Source organism: Stegostoma tigrinum, chromosome 14 (genome assembly GCF_030684315.1).
Source record: "Stegostoma tigrinum isolate sSteTig4 chromosome 14, sSteTig4.hap1, whole genome shotgun sequence".
NCBI lineage: Eukaryota > Metazoa > Chordata > Chondrichthyes > Orectolobiformes > Stegostomatidae > Stegostoma > Stegostoma tigrinum.
In genome coordinates, this window is record NC_081367.1 from 57,873,727 (window position 1) to 57,890,520 (window position 16,794).

Consider the following 16,794-nt stretch of genomic DNA (forward strand, 5'->3'; position numbering starts at 1 on the left):
GCCTACTCGGGGACTGTTGAGGATCCCGTGGCCACACTTTTGAAGAAGAACAATGAAGCTTTGATCACATCCCATCAAACATTTGATCATCATGCCATTACCACATTGGTATTTTGGGATCTTGGCATATGCAAATTGGCTGCCATATTTTCTACACTTATTGCCCATTTCTAATTCCCTGTGAGAAGGTGGGTTTTTTTCAAAAAATTCATCCACGGGATGAGGGCGACATTGACTAGGCCGGCATTTATTGCCCAGAGGTTAGTTAAGAGTCAACCACAATGTTGTTGGTTTGGAGTCACATGTAAACCACTAGACCAGCTAAGGTTGCTAGTTTCCTCCCCGTAACGGTCATGTAATGGGTTATCTTTTTCATGACAATCAACAATGCTTTCATTTTCATATTTAAACTCTTAATCCAGATTTTTATTGAATTTGGACCCAAAATGTTAACACTGTTTTTTTCCTTCACAGATGCCGCCAGACCTGCTGAGCTTTTCCAGAAACTTTGTTTTTGTTCCACTGTTGGCTGCATCAGGTCGCCTGAACATTACCTCAGTCTCTGGATTATTAGTGCAGCGATCAGATCACAAGACAGTTGCTTCTCTGAGTGCATGGACTGCAGCAGTTCACAAGCATGGCTCACCACCACCTCTGAAGAGCAATTAGAGATAGCTAATAAATGCTGGCCCAGCTAGTGACACCAAAATCAGGGGTCTGCAGTACCACCATACTTCATTGGCAGTGGAGCATGTTGGGTCTTCCCACAATTCTCTCTCTCTCTCTCTCTCTCTCTCTCTCTCTCTCTCTCCCTCAACTATGCCCTGATTTTCTGAGATGAAAGAAGCTAATTAAAATCACCTCTGAAAAGTCTTTTAAAAATCCTCCTCGCTTTCCCACTGCTGATCTCTGCCCCTCTGCCCAAGTGACCTAATCAAGGCAGTCAGGCTGGTATTTTTTGAAAACATATTCATTAGTGGTGAGGCTATCATTTATTTCTGATCCTAGTAGCTCTGGAGGAATGTGGTGCTGAGCGGCTGTCTTGAACCTGTGCAGTCCATGTGCAGTATGTAGATTTTACCGACAATGCCTTTGGGAGGGAAATCCGAGATTTTGACTCAATGAAACTGAAGGAATGGGAATACACTTCCAAATCAGGATGATGATTTGTTTTGAGGAAGAACTGGCCAGTGATGGTGCTCCGTGTCTCTGCTACCCTGGCTTTCTAGATGGTTGTGGTCATGTGTCTGGAAGGTCCCATCTAAGGAGCCTTGGTGACTTTGTACACTGTAGGATGGTACACTCTGCCAGAACTGTGGGTTGATGGTGGAGGGAGTGAATGTTTGTGGTACGCTCAGCAACCCTAGGGCCCCAGTCGGCGTATTTCCTGCAGCAGCTATGGCCCTCCTAGTGGCGCTATTGAGCCCAAAAGCAGACAGCCTTGAAATGGCCAAGGGCTCACAGTAAGCGAGGCTTCCATGTTCGGGATCTTGATTCCAGGTTAAAGCTTTCTGATGGTCTTCTCGCTGGCTGATGGAGGTTCAGAACAGGCAACAGCTATTGAAGCCAGCAGACAAGACTTCGAGACTTCAACAAGTTTCTGCCCCGCAAACAAAAATAAAAACAGAAATTCCTGGGATAACTCAGCAGGTCTGACAGTGTCTGTGGAGAGAAGACATAATTAAGGTCTTAGTCCAGTGACCCTTCTTCAGAACTGATTGTAGCTGGGGAACGATTGGTATTTATGCTAAAGATAGGGTGGAGGATAGACAATAGACAAAGATGGAGCCCAGAGAGACAGGAAAACAGTTGGGCAGACAAAGGAGTGGATAAGGGTCAGCGTGGGACAATCAGTAACTGCTAATGGAGCTTATAAGTGGTTTTCAGGTTGTTTGTTGTGGCAGAACATGCAATGACTAGGCCTGGTGTGTGGGGATGGACCAAGTACCATGGGAGAAGGTGCTATTAATCCCTGAAGGCTGTAGATTCTCCAAGTGGAAAATAAGGTTCTGTTCTTCCAGCTTATGCTGAGCTTTGCTGGAACACTGCAGCAAGCCTGGCACAGGGATGTTGGCCGGAGAACACTAGTGTGTCGAAATGGCAGGCAGTCAGAAGCTTAAGATCACAGTTCCCCAAATAGATGCTGTCTGACCTACCGAGCATTTCTTGCTTTTGAAAGCTTTAAGTTTTAGTCTGTCACCACTTCCTGCTTGCGGACGGAATTGCGCCTCTCTGTCTTGGGTGTGTGTGATACAAGTGACGTGTACGTTTGTTTCTTCCCCCAGCTGATAGCCTCCAACGCAGAGGGCAGCAGCAATCCCAGTGAAGTGCTCGTGTGTATCACCAACCCAGACCAACCCGGGCCTCCATCCACACCCTACATCATTGGCCCTCCGCTCTCTCACAGCCTTCACCTCAAGTGGGGTGTGTATATACTTCGCCATCTGGTCTTCTCCTCTGTCGCTTGGATTGTCAAATAACGTATATGTTTGTGCAGTGCCCAGTTAGAATCATATATCGCAGATGCAGGCCAATCAGTCTGTCACTCTGAAATTGGGCTTTCCAACAAGTCCCACTCCTTCACATCATTCTGCGTAGACATGCAAATTGTTCCCTATTTATCCGGTTCTCCCTTTGGAAGTTCCAAGTGAATCTGCTTCCACCGCTCTTGCAAGTGTTGCATTCCAGATCACAACAACTTGTTGAGAGAAAGGCCATATCCTCACCTACCCACCCTCACACCCCTGACCTCTGGTCCAGCAATGCCTCCCTCTAAGCATTCTTACCTTGTTTTCCAAATCCATCCTTGACCTTGCCTTTCCCTTTCTCTGTGATCTCCTCTGGACACTTAGCCTCCAAAATCTCCTCCGATTCTGGCATCATGCCCACACATTATATTAATCGCTGTGGTGTTGCCGGTCATGTGGTCAGGTGCCAAGACCCTGAGGTCTGGAGTTCCCTCCCTGACCCTTAAAATCTACCCCTTTCATCATGTGTTAGGTTGCCTCTACCTAACCTGTCCTTACGTTTCTCAATGTCAGATTTATTTGAATTATGCTCCTGTGAGTGCTTTCAGGACGCTATATAAATAGTGATGCACAGGGATCCATAATCTGTCAAGAAATGTTTTATCTAACACAGACTCCTTCAATGATTATAGACCCTCCAGAAGACAATGGTGGATCAGAAATTCTGAAGTATCTGCTAGAGATTTCTGAGGGCAGCTCTGAGGGTGAGTTTAAAATGTAACCTCTTATTTTCCCCTCATCTCCATTCCCAGTGGCACTGCACCATCCCCAGGGAGTAAATACTATGAACAATGGTCGTTCTTGAAGAAATCTGTTCATGTACGAACCCAGAGTTTCAGTAGATCCCTCAACCCAGATACAATCTTTCGAAGAAATCCCAGCATTCCTAAATACAGTGTGTCAGGAAAATCCTGTCATTCCCAGGTACAGTGTGTCAGGAACATGTGGCTTTAAGTCTCATCATTCCCAGACACAGCTCACGTGGGGCTATGGACGGAATCCTGTATCAGCCATTTCAGACTGAAATGAGGGGAATGCCTTCACTTAACCATGTGAGTGCCATGATGGAGAATTCCAGAAGGAGATTGATTGATTTTTGGGTGCGACGGAAATTGAGGAATATGGGGATCCAGCAGGGAAGAAGAGATTGAGAAGATTCGCTATAATCTTATTGGGTGGGAGAGTGGGCTTAAGGATGTGAATAGAATACTCCTATTGCTGTATCTTGTGCCCTTATGTCACACCTTACTCCAAATCCCTTTCTTCACTAGTAAGGAGTATTTGGGATGATCCAGCATGGCATTTCCAAGTACAAGAGTATTAGGTTTTTCCGTCCCAATATCCCATTATTCCCAAATACAGGATATTGGGGAAACAAGCTCATACCCCAACGTTGCTGGCAGAAGGCTTCAACACTGAAAGCAGTGAGATACAGGGATTCTCACAAAACATTATGAATAACTCTGGTCACCATAATGTGTTAAGGCGCTGCAAAGTTTTAGCCTTTGTGTGTTTTCGCTGCAGTGTAATACAATGACTTACAGCCCTCTGTGTTGAAATGAAGTCCGAGTGGGGGTGTGAAGGGGCTGAACTTTTCTTTTCACTGTCTCCTCTGCAGGAAGCCAGTGGGACGTGGTGTACAGCGGATCACTCAATGAGACTGTCTGCCAACAGCTGAAGCCAGGCACTTTGTACAGGTTCAGAGCCTGTTGTATCAGTACCGGGGGACACAGTCAGGTACAACAATAACTATAATGTGGGAAAGACATCCCAAGGCGTTTCACCGGAGCATTACCAAATGAAATTTAAGAACAAGATGATTTCATTGCAGTGACAGTACAGGATGGCATGCTCCCCACTCTCTTAAGGAAGGGGAGAAGTCTGCCCAGGATCCCAGTGACTGCCTTTTTAACTCTGGGAGCTGTCTTTGTCGCTTTAAGGCGAACCTTCCTCCCCAACTCGGGAGTCGGTTCTGCCTCCGGGGGCTGTTGGCAACTGGTGGCTGAGCCCCTACAGCAGCAGTGGGACGATAGGCCATCCCTATAGCCAGGAGCCTGGACACGGAGATAAGTCCAGGATATCAGTGAGACCCAGTGAAAAGGATGGGGGATGATGCCTGACGTATGTGGTGGGTGGAAATGGTTTACCATTGGCCATTGTGGACCCCAATAGGCCGAGACTTGGTGGGACATTTTAACTTTTGTCACATCCAGGAAGGTTTCAGCGAAGGCTAGGACAGACAGTTCGTGGGAAGAACCCCCAACAGCCACAATTTATACAGTAAATACCATTTTTGCAGAAAATAGCAGAACCGTTAGTAGCATCAACACACAGAGGGATCTAGGCGTACAGGTTCACAGTTCCCTGAAAGTGGCAACACAAGTGGATAAGGTGGTCATGCTTGCCTTCATCAGCCAGGGCATAGAGTACAAAAATTGTCAAGCCATGTTGCAGCTGTGCAGAGCTTTCGTTAGGCCACATTTGGAATATTGTGTGGAGTTCTGGTCACCATACTAACCAGAAGGATGCGGAGGCTTTGGAGAGGGTACAGAAACAGTTTACCCGAACGTTGCCTGTTTGTAGGGTACTGGCTGGGAGAAATTGAACAAACCTGCTTCGTTTTCACTTCCGCAGAGGCAGAGGGGTGACCTGATAGAACTTTTCAAAATTATGAGAGGTGTGGACAGAACGGATAGTCAGTTTTTTTTCCCAAGGTAGAAATGTCAGTTACCAGGGGACAGAAGTTAAAGGTAAAGTGGGTGGGTGGGGTTAAGTTTAAAGGAGATGTGAGAGCAGATTTTTTATAGAGTGCCTGAAATGCACTGCCAGTGTAGGTGGTGGAAGCAGATACAATAGCAACATTTGAGAGGCATCGTGAAAGATACATGAAGAGGCAGGGAATAGGGATACAGTCTGCGTCGAGGCAAAAGATTTTCAATTTTGAAAGACATCATGTGTTGGTGTAGGCTTGGAGGGCCGAAGGGTCTGTTCCTGTAGTGTCCTGTTCTTCTTTGTTCATTGTGCTAGATTTGTGTAGAGCATTCCCTACCTGCACCCCGCCCACAATCCCCACACCCCTTCTGAAGAAGGGTCTAGGCCCAAAAAGCCAGCTTTCCTGCTCCTCTGATGCTGCTTGGCCTGCTGTGTTCATCCAGCTCTACACCTTATCTCAGATTCTCCAGCATCTGCAGTTCCTCCTACCCCCTCCCCCAGCAACCGATTCCTGTTTGTTCCAGTTTTGCTCGGGCTTTTTGATGCCACAATAGGTCACAGTGGCCTTCATTTCAAGGCCCAATCACTCTCACCTCCCCTCTGGGTGGAACTTCAGAAAGGACAAGATTAGGTGAGTGCAGATATCACAGAGGGTTATAAGACTTGGTGGGGGTGGGGGGGGGGTGCGGTTAATGAGCTGGGAAAAAGCCATGGAGGAATTTGAAAATAAGGGTGAATTTTTAAACTCAGGAGGTGACTTGTCTTGGAGCCGATGCATATCAGCAAACAGATGGTGTGATAGGTGAATGGGATGGAGTGTGGGTCGGAAGCTGACAATGGATTTTAGATTACCTCAAGTGGAGAATATGGAAAGCTGTGCAGAGGGGAATTGGGACAGTCCAGCTCAGAGGGAACAAAGGAATGAATGAGGATGTCAGGAGCAGATAATCTGAGACAAAGATGAATGCGGGCGCTGTTCGAGCAGTAGAAATAGATGGTTTTTCAGTCAGCATGGTTATTGTGTCAGGGTGAATCAAAGGATCAAATGTAACATCTAGCCTGTGAAGAGATTGGTTTAAAATTAGCTGGATCCAGTAGATTAGGAGCAGGATCCCAAAACAATGGCTTCAGTTTTCCCAATATTTTATTAAGATGGAAAAGTGGTTATCTGTAAGGTTGGATGATGCCCAGCCTGACTGGTAAACAGGTAGATATATAAACAGACAGGTAGATCATTGCATTCTCTGCCCCACTCATTTAAATACCACCTGAAGTGAAAGTCTGCAAATCTGTCCCGAAAGTTCCTGAAAGCTACATTGAGGGGAATTTTTCTATGAGTTCAAAAGTGTTTGATATTTGAGTAAAGGTGCTCAATCCAAGAAGAAGTGATCTGACGCAGTGCTATCTCCCAGTTGAATTCTTTCCACAGTTCTGCCGCAAAGTGACTCTGTTTCTTACCTGCTCTAGTGTTCAGAGAGTCTGTCTGTTCGCACACAGTGTGTTACTCCCGGCCTGTGTCAACCACCAAGGCTTGTCGGGAAACCAAAACACAAAGAGCTTCAGATACAATGGGGTAAGTGTCGCACCTCCTGGATGTTGTTGCAGTCAGTGTCTACCTCGTAACTAAATGAGAAGATCATTAGCCAGGTCAAATGTTCTCATTAAGAAAATTAATTTTTGCAGCACCCTTCATGTATCTCTCAGAAGGGTTCACATTGAAAGTCGGAAAAATCTACCAGCATTAATTAACAATTGGCCCTCCAGCTCTTCCTTGCTTCCTGTCCTTCCTAAATATCATACGCTTTTCAATATTCAGGTCCAAATCTGTCATATTTCAGCTATGTCTCTGAAAGATTGTATTTATTTCTATTCGTGCTATCAGTCCATCTGTTTTGTTTTGAATAATATGTGCATTCAGCTGCAGACCCTCTGGGTTTGTCCTTTTATTATTGATGTAACCTCCAGCCTATCTGTAGATTTCCACTTAGATTTGTATTCTCTATCAATTCCTGTCACAGTCTGTTTATCATTTCCCAGGTGAATAAATTTCTTTCTAACCTTGTCTCCAGTTTTTGATTTATGACATCCTGTTCAATTTGATTCCTTTCCTCCACTATTTAGTTTAAAATCCTCCCTACTTGTCCAGTTGCACAGTTTGCAAGAACACCAGTTCGCAATCTGTGTAGACTATCCCAAAGGTACAGCCCTCACTTTTTCCAGTGCTGGTACCAGTGCCCCATGATGCAGCACCTACTTATACCACATTGGGCTTTGAGTCAATTTTCATTTTTAAGTTGATGCTTACCCTCGGCCCCGTTGGACATGGCTGAGGTAATATTCTAGAAAATGTTACCTTTGAGATTCTTAATAACTTGATGCCTGACTCTTCACAATGACAATGCAGACCCTCTCGCTTTCTCTCTCGTCAATGTTGCTGGTACCTCTGTGACCGTAAGTTTCTTTCCAGCCCTGCGCAGATATTCCAAGATCAGGTACTGGCCAGGAAAGTCAAGTTTTGCTCTTTGCTGCTGAGAATGGTTTTCATTCCCCTCTGCCCTCACTAAACTGTCCTGTACTACCACTCTGTTGCTTTGAGCTCCCTTTGACTTGAATGTCTTCTCTTACCTTATGTGGGTGTCTGTCAGCTCAGCCATCCTACAGCCCTGACTGTCATCCAGGCAAACTGAGGGAACCTCAGACCTCTTGGGTAGCTGCAAAGGCTGGTCCCCTTGTACTCCTGCTCGCTGGGTCTCCTTACATTCTGCACTCACAGTCACACCCAACCTGTAAACCAAAATAGAACATTCTTTTGTCACGCTGGGGTGTTGCGGTAAAAATCAAGGCCCACTATTCACAAGACTGTTGCTAGTATGAAAAATTTGATTTTTAATCAAACTATCTAAAGTATCCAATTGACCTGATTGATAAACCCAGGTTTTTTTTAAAAAAAACACACTCATCAAGCCTCTATAATTAACCAGAAACCAAGGAACTAAGGTGTCTGACATCCTCCTCCACTGCTTCAATAAGCCTGAAGTAGCCTCGGGAGGATGAGAATAGCCGTATTTCAGTTCAAAACAAAAGCGTCTCATTAAGTAAACAGTAGAAGTATGTGAGGAGCACAGGCTCATCTCCATATATTACACATCTCTGGAGCAGGTCGAACTTGAATCCAGGCCTCCCAGACCAGTGGTAGGGGCGCTACCGCTGTGCCACAAGAGGGCAAATGAACATCTTTTTTACTTTGACCAAATCATGATGATGTCATCACAGTAGAGGTGATGCTTACTGCACTCAATCATGTATTAACCCTTTCAGACACTTAACCCTTAAAACACTGGCATATAACACACTTGGGAAATCTGCTTGGGAAGTTTTATCAAAGTTGTCAACTCAACGGCAACCAGGGATGAGCAATAAGTGCCAAATCAGCCAGCGATGCCCTCGCGCCATGAATGAATTTTTAAAACACATTGCTACACAAATGCAAGTTCTTGTTGCGTTCCCCTTCTTAGATCTGGGTGGGCAGTGATAATCACTTCAGGGGTTTGCTTGCTACAGTGCCACTGCCTGCCAACCAGTTCCCGTGTTAACCTGTCATGGTGGGCATCTGGGAGGGCTTCCTCACCGATCACATAGGATCCTGCTTTAAATATGCAGGCACGCAATTTTAACGAGACACTGGCACAGGAATCAAAAGAATCCAGAAAATCCTTCTCCAACTAGTCAGCAACAATTTGTATTTGAATAGCACGTTTAATATGGTAAGGCTTCCCAAGATGTTTCATAGGAATATTATCAAATGTTGTTTAACACTTAGTAGTTATACACAGAGATATTAGGACAGGTGACAAAAAAACAGGCATGATCCCTGGTTTCACATTCCTGATGACTGCAACAGTTTTGCTGTGGTCAGGAACTGAGCTGGTTTACTTTTGAAGGTTTGCTGAGAACTGGTTTTATAGACCACCGTCTCTCTGGGAACAGAAAAGTCTCTTGACCTCTAACCTGGTTCAAGCACATGAGCTCTCGTCCTCCCCGACTTGCTGAAATAATGATTTTTTTTCCCCAGCTACTCCATCTGACTCGATAACAGAGTCTGGAAAAGAACAGAAACAGCCTCGTGACACTCAGATGGAGAATGTGTGAGAGTCAGTTTATAAATACTTGTCAGCACTCATTATTCTCTACACAATTGCACACAACTCCTAATGTAATACACCTCTTAATGACAATGCACTGCAAAGTAAAAGCTCTTTATTAGGAAATGCCAAAACTAAGTAGTTAGAATGTTCAATTCATTGAAGAGCAAAGCAAATGAAGATCTTTTGCCCGCATTTTCATTAGACATTGAAGAGTTTCCAGGAAGACTATTGATGGCTTATTTTAAGCCTTTCCTTTCCACCTTGCCACTTTCAATGTTTCACACAAATTCTCAAGGCTGATCCAACTTGGATTATCACCTAGACTTCCATTACGTCAGGACTACACAAAATGTTTCTTGACCAGAAATATTGATTGAAGTATAGTCACTGGTCAGGTATAAGATGCACAGCAGTTAATTTACAGCAGACTATTAGGATCGCAGCGGATGTTATTATTGGATAACTTAGCTCCCAGACTGAAACCTGGCCTGATGGTTGATTTGTTTTGATTTTGATAAAGTGGTCACTGCTGAAACATAGCTAACAATACTGCACACTTCACATTTATGACAAACAAAAGAAATAAAGATAAAATAGAATCAACCAAGCCATATGCTTAGAAAACAATGTAAAAGATTTTAAAATACACAGTAAAGGTAAAATTCCACTAATCCTAAATCACTCCTTTATTAATGAAACAGAAACAAAACAGGTTTTGTACAGTACCCAAAATACATGCCTGTTACTGTATCCAAAAGACCACCTATGCAACACTGATACCAGAATATCTAACGCCTCGATAAGTTTAAGTTGCTTGTGACTTTAGTTTTTCGACTAAAATTGCAGATAGCTTCTTCCTGAAGCTATTGTACATTTGAGCTCCAATGTACTCAGTTTTAAGTAATCTCATCAGTGTTTTATCCGAACACTTCTGGTCCAAGACAAAAACTGGACTGTTTCCTCTAAAGTAGTTATAATTCTCTGTCAGTTCTTTCCTTTTTAGGAGCACTGATCTACGCAGCCATCCTACTCCAACACTTTATTCGCTCAAATCCCCCCTCTCTAAACTGTTGGTGTTTCACTAAGGCTTAAAATATAAGGATCCAGAACAAATAAACCTTGCGGCCCCATTATACATCTTACTGGGTTGCAAAACAATCTAAGTTAAGCAAAAGTCCACTTGTAGTGCACAAAAGCCATTCACTCTAAATCTGAACCTCAAAACTATTTTTAAAAGAAATCACTCTTGTTACAGAAATACATACAAATTACAGTAAACATTTTGTTATCTGACATCTTTGCGACCAGGGGTGTGGCATTTGATCAAATATTTTGGTTGACCATGAGGTCCACATAATCAGTGCAAAAACAGACACTAAGTAAAAGAAACAAAACACAGGGGGTATGCACATCTCTCTTCAACCTTATTTACAGCAGAAATCACTTGAATAATAATGCAACTTTTCCTGAAATAAAAATGTCCACAGAGTGCCTTCTCACTCACAGATTCCAGAGAGATGGAATCTGACCCACATAAGAACTGTGTGAGTGACCTGCTGGATCCTGGGGTCAAACACAACAGCGGGTCAGGGAACATGGATGGTTCCTTGTGAGGCAGCAAGCAGCAAGTGGGATCTGGTGGGATCAGTCCCTGTTTAACGGGTCGAGGTAGTAGGCTTGGTGTTGGGGGTCTGCCTCCCAGTAGAAATTGGGAAGCGTGGGGATCCCAGGGTGAGGGATCATTTAGGCTTGCTTGTGATCCAGAAATGGGAATGATGCCCATCTCTGTTTGGATTTAGGACCCTCTTTGTTAATGAGCACACCCAGCCAAAAACACCATCTCCTATTAGTGGCATACATAGAATTTACACCAGAGAAAACAAGCTTTGTGTTCCCTTCAAAACAGGCGATGAATGAGTGACTGAGTCTGGGCTTTGAGTCGAGCCAAGAAGTTGACTGGATTGCACGGAGAAAATAGCTTTGCTGGAGGAGGGGTTTGAGGGGAAAACAGAGCAAAGCGTCATAAACTTAAGAGCACAGCCAGGCCATTCAGGGGCCTCTCAGGAGGTAATTCTTCACACAAGGCCGGAAGAGATTTGAAACTCCCCCCAAGATTTGTAAGCACTGGGGATCCTTTGGAAAGTTTTAAAATGAGATTTTTGTCAGGGAAGGTAGTTCAGAGTTACAGAGCAAAGCATGCTTGGAACTGATTGAATGGGGTGGGTGAAACAGGCCTCTAGGGGCTGAATGGCTTCTTCTTCGAGAAGGGAGGCATAGAAACTTTTGTTGGGGAGTGGGGTGTAGTGGAGAGGAAGGGATGTAGGTGGTACAGTATGTGTTGGGAACATGAAAGCTCTGTCTGAAAGTAAACATCAAAGTTCGATATGAGTTGAGTTGATTGTTTTCTGCAGGGCCGCCATCGGATGGGAACTCGATGGTGATGGAGTATACGTTGGAGATAAGTCAAGGAGAGCTAGCACCTTCGGAGGTTTACTGTGGTCCTGATCTGGAATGTACTGTCAGCAGCCTCCTGCCTGGGAGCACCTATCAGTTCAGGGTGCGAGCTGCCAATGAAGCAGGGGTGAGTTTCTGTGATCCCACCTTTATGTATTTGACTTTAAGCTGAGCTTCCATACCCCCGCTCCAAGTTCCTCCAGCGCCAAGACCACTTACTTTTATGTTTATTAGAGCAGCCATCTCCTACAGTGTCTCAATCCATTTGTAACTCGCACTCATTGTCACCCTGAGGTTTGTTTATTCCAACACTCTCCTGGCGAGCACGGCCAACTTCTACTGGAATTGATCCAACAACTTGCTAGAGCCTTTTTCCTCAGATGGTGGTGGCTAGCACGAGGGGATATAGCTTTAAATTGAGGGGTGATAGATATAGGACAGATGTCAGAGGTAGATTCTTTACTCAGAGAGTAGTAAGGGTGTGGAATGCCCTGTCTGCAACAGTAGTAGACTCACCAACTTTAAGGGCATTTAAATGGTCATTGGACAATCATATGGATTATAATGGAATAGTGTAGGTTAGATGGGCTTCAGATTGGTTTCACAGGTCGGCACAACATCGAGGGCCGAAGGGCCTGTACTGCGCTATAATGTTCTATGTTCTATGTTCCTCCCCTCACCTGTACATCCAGCAGTGCTCTACTCCCTGACTCGCATTGACTCCTAATCTGGAAAAGCTTCACTTTCTTAAATTCTCATCGCCGTTTCCAAATCCCTTCATGGTCTGACCCCTCCCAATCTTGGGAATCTCCTATAATCCCACAACCCTCTAAGATCCCTGCAATCTTGCAATCCTGGCCTCTGGAACATGCCTAATTGTAACCTGTCTGCCCTCCCAGAACCTCTCTGCCACTCGCTGTCTTTGTGATGCTCCTTAAATCATAGCAGCCCAGGTTGATAGATAGGGAGAAACTGGGATCCCACAGAAGGGTGGTATAGGCTTGAGGGACAGAATGGCCTCATTGTGATCCTGTGGTTGGTGATTTATCTGAATATCTCTCTCATATATGCCTGATAATATGTTGCTATGTTAAACGTGCTATATAAATGCAGATTACTTTCGTTTGAGGAAGGAACTGGGAACAATTTAAATTCTGCAGAAAATCCACTCCAGTCACTCAGTGTGAGTCACTGCCAGTGCAGACTCACTCTGTTTTATTGACAGTATACTGAATCGTGCTAAACCCAAACCCTACGAGTGGCAGGGGCCTGGTCAGTGACCCCAGGGGCTCATAACTTTATCTCTCCCTCATTATTCCTAAACAGTACGTTCTGGTCCTGTTAGTGACCTGAACTTTGTGGGTTAGTGGGTGCAGTCACAGTTTCAAAGTGCATCTTGTTGCCACAGCAAGTTGTGATCTGGAATGGGCTGCCTGTAGCGAGGCAGTGGTGGGGGGGAGGTTGTAAACAGTGTGGGTGATAATTCACTGGTGAGAATTATTTAAAGTCTTGAAAGGGAAATTCCTGTGGGGCTGTGGAGGAGAGGGAACAAATCGAAGATCTGGGGCAAGGACGATGGGATGAATGGCCACCTCCTATGCTGCTAAATTAGTGATATGCGTCACAACAGTTGACAGGTTCATGGGCACCATGTTAGTGTCACCCAATCTATCTTTGCCCCCCACCTCTGCTGGTCTGCAACCCTTTTCCAATCTTGGCGATGCCTTAGGACAAAGACCGTGGACTATCGCTCTCAGACCCTGCCAGCCCAAACTTATGTCACACACCGTATTGCAGGGTGGGCTCAACTGCTAACAAAATGCGAATGGGTCTGGAATCATGTAGGAGCCCAGACCGTGTGATGATGCCGATCTTCCTCCCCAACGTCACTTCTACTAGCCCCGCCTTCTCAGTTCCAACATCTTTACAACCATCGTCAAATTCCCAAAAGCATCATATAGCAGGATTTAAAACTCCCATTTTCCAGAATTTTTAGCCCAGCAACTTTCAAAACTGGATGATGTCCCAAAGCACTTTCCACCCAATGAGGACCCTGATGCAATACCAAAACCAACATTACCATTCCTTGCAGAGCTGGTAAGAACTGCCGATGCTAGAGAATCAGAGATAATGCAGTGTAGAGCTGGATGAACACAGCAGGCCAGGCAGCATCAGAGGAGCAGGAAAGCTGATGCTTCGGCTCGGGATCCTTCTTCAGAAGATCCATTTTCTTGCATTAGGTGCAGCTACTTAGGGTTGGTTGGGGGATGTGAAAGGGGACGCATTAATTGATTAACTGTTTTCTTGCTTAATTGATTAACTGCTTTCTTGCTTAATTGCTGATGTTTTGCTTTTTTCTCAATGACAGTACGGCCCTTACTCTGAAGCGATAGATCTCACAACAGCAGCAGGACCCCCAGTTCAGTGTAAAGCACCTGCACTTTCCTGCTTGTCGACCACAAGTGTACATGTGAGCTGGGAGGTAAGTCATAACTAAACACAGATGTCTGTGTGACATGAGGGGACAGCCAGAGGTCCAGAAGGACTGGCCCCACATTCACAAAACTGTTTCAGAAAGACACTGAGAGAGCACACAATTAAATAAAACACACATCTCACAATGTCCAAAACTAAATTCAAACCTAATTCACATTGCTGCTGACAGGAGTTGAGTTCAGGTTTACTTTGTCCCAGTCCTGGGAATGTTTGATAGGGACATTATAGTGGAAGCTTTACTCAGTATCTAACCCTGTTTAGTACCTGTCCTGGGAGTGTTAGATGGGGACAGTGTAGATGAAGCTTTTCTTTCAGTTTAAAAATATGGAGGAGGATTTAATCCTGTACTTTACCTGCCCTGGGAGTGTTTGAGTGGGACAGCGTAGAGAGAGCTTTACTCCATATCTAAGCCTGGGATGTCCCAGTCCTGGGAATGTTTGATGGGGACATTATCGAGGAAACTTTACCCTGTATCAAACCCTGAGCTGTACCTGCCCTGGGAGTGTTTGATGGGGACAGTGTAGAAGCTGCTTTACCCTGTATCAAACCCTGCGCTGTACCTGCCCTGGGAGTGTTTGATGGGGACAGTGTAGAAGCTGCTTTACCCTGTATCAAACCCTGCGCTGTACCTGCCCTGGGAGTGTTTGTCGGCGACAGTGTAGAAGCTGCTTTACCCTGTATCAAACCCTGCGCTGTACCTGCCCTGGGAGTGTTTGTCGGCGACAGTGTAGACACCTCTCGTGTGGATGATTGCTTTGTGAATTTAAACAATGTGGTGTATAATCCCAGTTCAGAGAGGAGTATAACAGTGAGTCCTTAAGGAAAGAGGAATCTGTGCTGTAATTAGTTTGAGGCCTCATCTGTTGGGTTTGGCAGAAAGCAGAGCGAGCAGCATCGATCAGTGTAGGCGTGTTGAGTTGTGTATCCGTGTTCTCCAGCTTTTCTTCAAGTTGTTGGTGTGGAGGTCGTCGTTGTCATGACACTGAGCTGCAGGACAGCAGCCAGCAAGAAATGTCCTTGTGATTGGTTTGTTCTCTCCAACCTTGTCTTTTCTACCACTCGCAGCTTTTGAGAGCAAGGCTTTTAGTTTTGATCGCTTTCGGGTTTGTGGGTCAAATTTCACTGCGGGCCATTTCCTGAGGGCTCAGCGGAAGTTTGTGACCCCTTGATGTTGAAGACACAACTGCTCAGCGGCTGAACCAAGGCCCTCCAACCCCAACACTGCCCTGCAAACCAGGCTGCAAGGGGATCTACTCGAGGAGACGGTGAAAGCAGGCCAGCAGGGTTTGTTCTTTCCCAGCTCTCTGGCCCAACCTCAACTTTCTTTCTCGCATCTTCTCCCTAGTTCCCAGCACTACTTCCCAGTGTGTTTGTAAGCCCAGCTGGCTTTCCCAATAGTCTCTGCTTTTGGGAATTATTGGGCCATCAGTGAAAGAAGCAGAATTAGGCCATTCGGCCCTTTGAGCCTGGTCTACCATTCGGTCACAGCCGATACATTTCTCAACCCCATTCAATAGAATAGAATCAAATCCCTACAGTGTGGAAGCGAGCCATTTGGCCCAAAAAATTCCACACTGACCCACCGAAGAGCACCCCACCTAGACCCGCCCCTTCTCTATCCCTAAAACCCAGCATTCCCAATGGCTAAACAAGCTAGCTGACACATCCCTGGGCACCATTCAGCAATTTAGCATGGCCAAGCCACCTAGCCTGCATATCTTTGAGCTGCAGGAGGAAACCCAGGTAAATGCGGGGAGAATGTGCAAACTCCACACAGACAATCACCCAAGGCTGGAATTATACCTGGGTCCCAAGTGCTGTGAGGCAGCAGTGCTAACCACTAAGCCACTGTAGCACCCATTCTCCTACTATCTCCCCATAAAGCTCAATCACGTTACATGCACACTCACTCACACCATCACACACACTCACTCACATTGTCTCACACTCACTCACACCCTCATACACACATACACTCATACTATCACACACACACTCACACACCGTCACACGCACACACATTCACTCACATTGTCACACACTGTCACACACACTCACACCGTCACACACACGCACTCACTCACACCGTCATGCGCACACACTCACACCATCACACACATACACACTCACTCGCACTGTCTCACACACTGACACACAAATGGACACACACCATCACACACACACTCACACTATCACACATACACTCACACACTGTCTCGTACTCACACACCCTCACACACACCATCACATACACACACTAACTCACACCATCACATGTACAATCACTTACCCATTCACACACTCACTCACATCATCACACACTCATTCACACCGCCATACACGCACACTCACTCATGTCATCCCGCACTCTCACACCCTCACACACTCACTCAATCATCTCACACTCACTCACACCATCTAACAATCACTCACTGTCACATACATACTCACTCACACCT

General features: G+C 45.4%; 1 protein-coding gene across 2 annotated transcripts in view; it reads left to right on the plus strand.

Moving 5' to 3' along the window:
• fndc3ba (fibronectin type III domain containing 3Ba) overlaps positions 1 to 16,794 on the plus strand; it is a 348,395-nt gene that overhangs the window by 257,391 nt on the left and 74,210 nt on the right. For both annotated transcript variants that reach the window (XM_048542804.2, XM_048542805.2), the window contains 6 exons: positions 2,286 to 2,424; positions 3,161 to 3,232; positions 4,147 to 4,265; positions 6,708 to 6,813; positions 11,797 to 11,966; positions 14,208 to 14,321. In XM_048542804.2, coding sequence (XP_048398761.1) covers positions 2,286 to 2,424; positions 3,161 to 3,232; positions 4,147 to 4,265; positions 6,708 to 6,813; positions 11,797 to 11,966; positions 14,208 to 14,321 — 720 coding nt within the window. The remainder of the gene's footprint in view (positions 1 to 2,285; positions 2,425 to 3,160; positions 3,233 to 4,146; positions 4,266 to 6,707; positions 6,814 to 11,796; positions 11,967 to 14,207; positions 14,322 to 16,794) is intronic.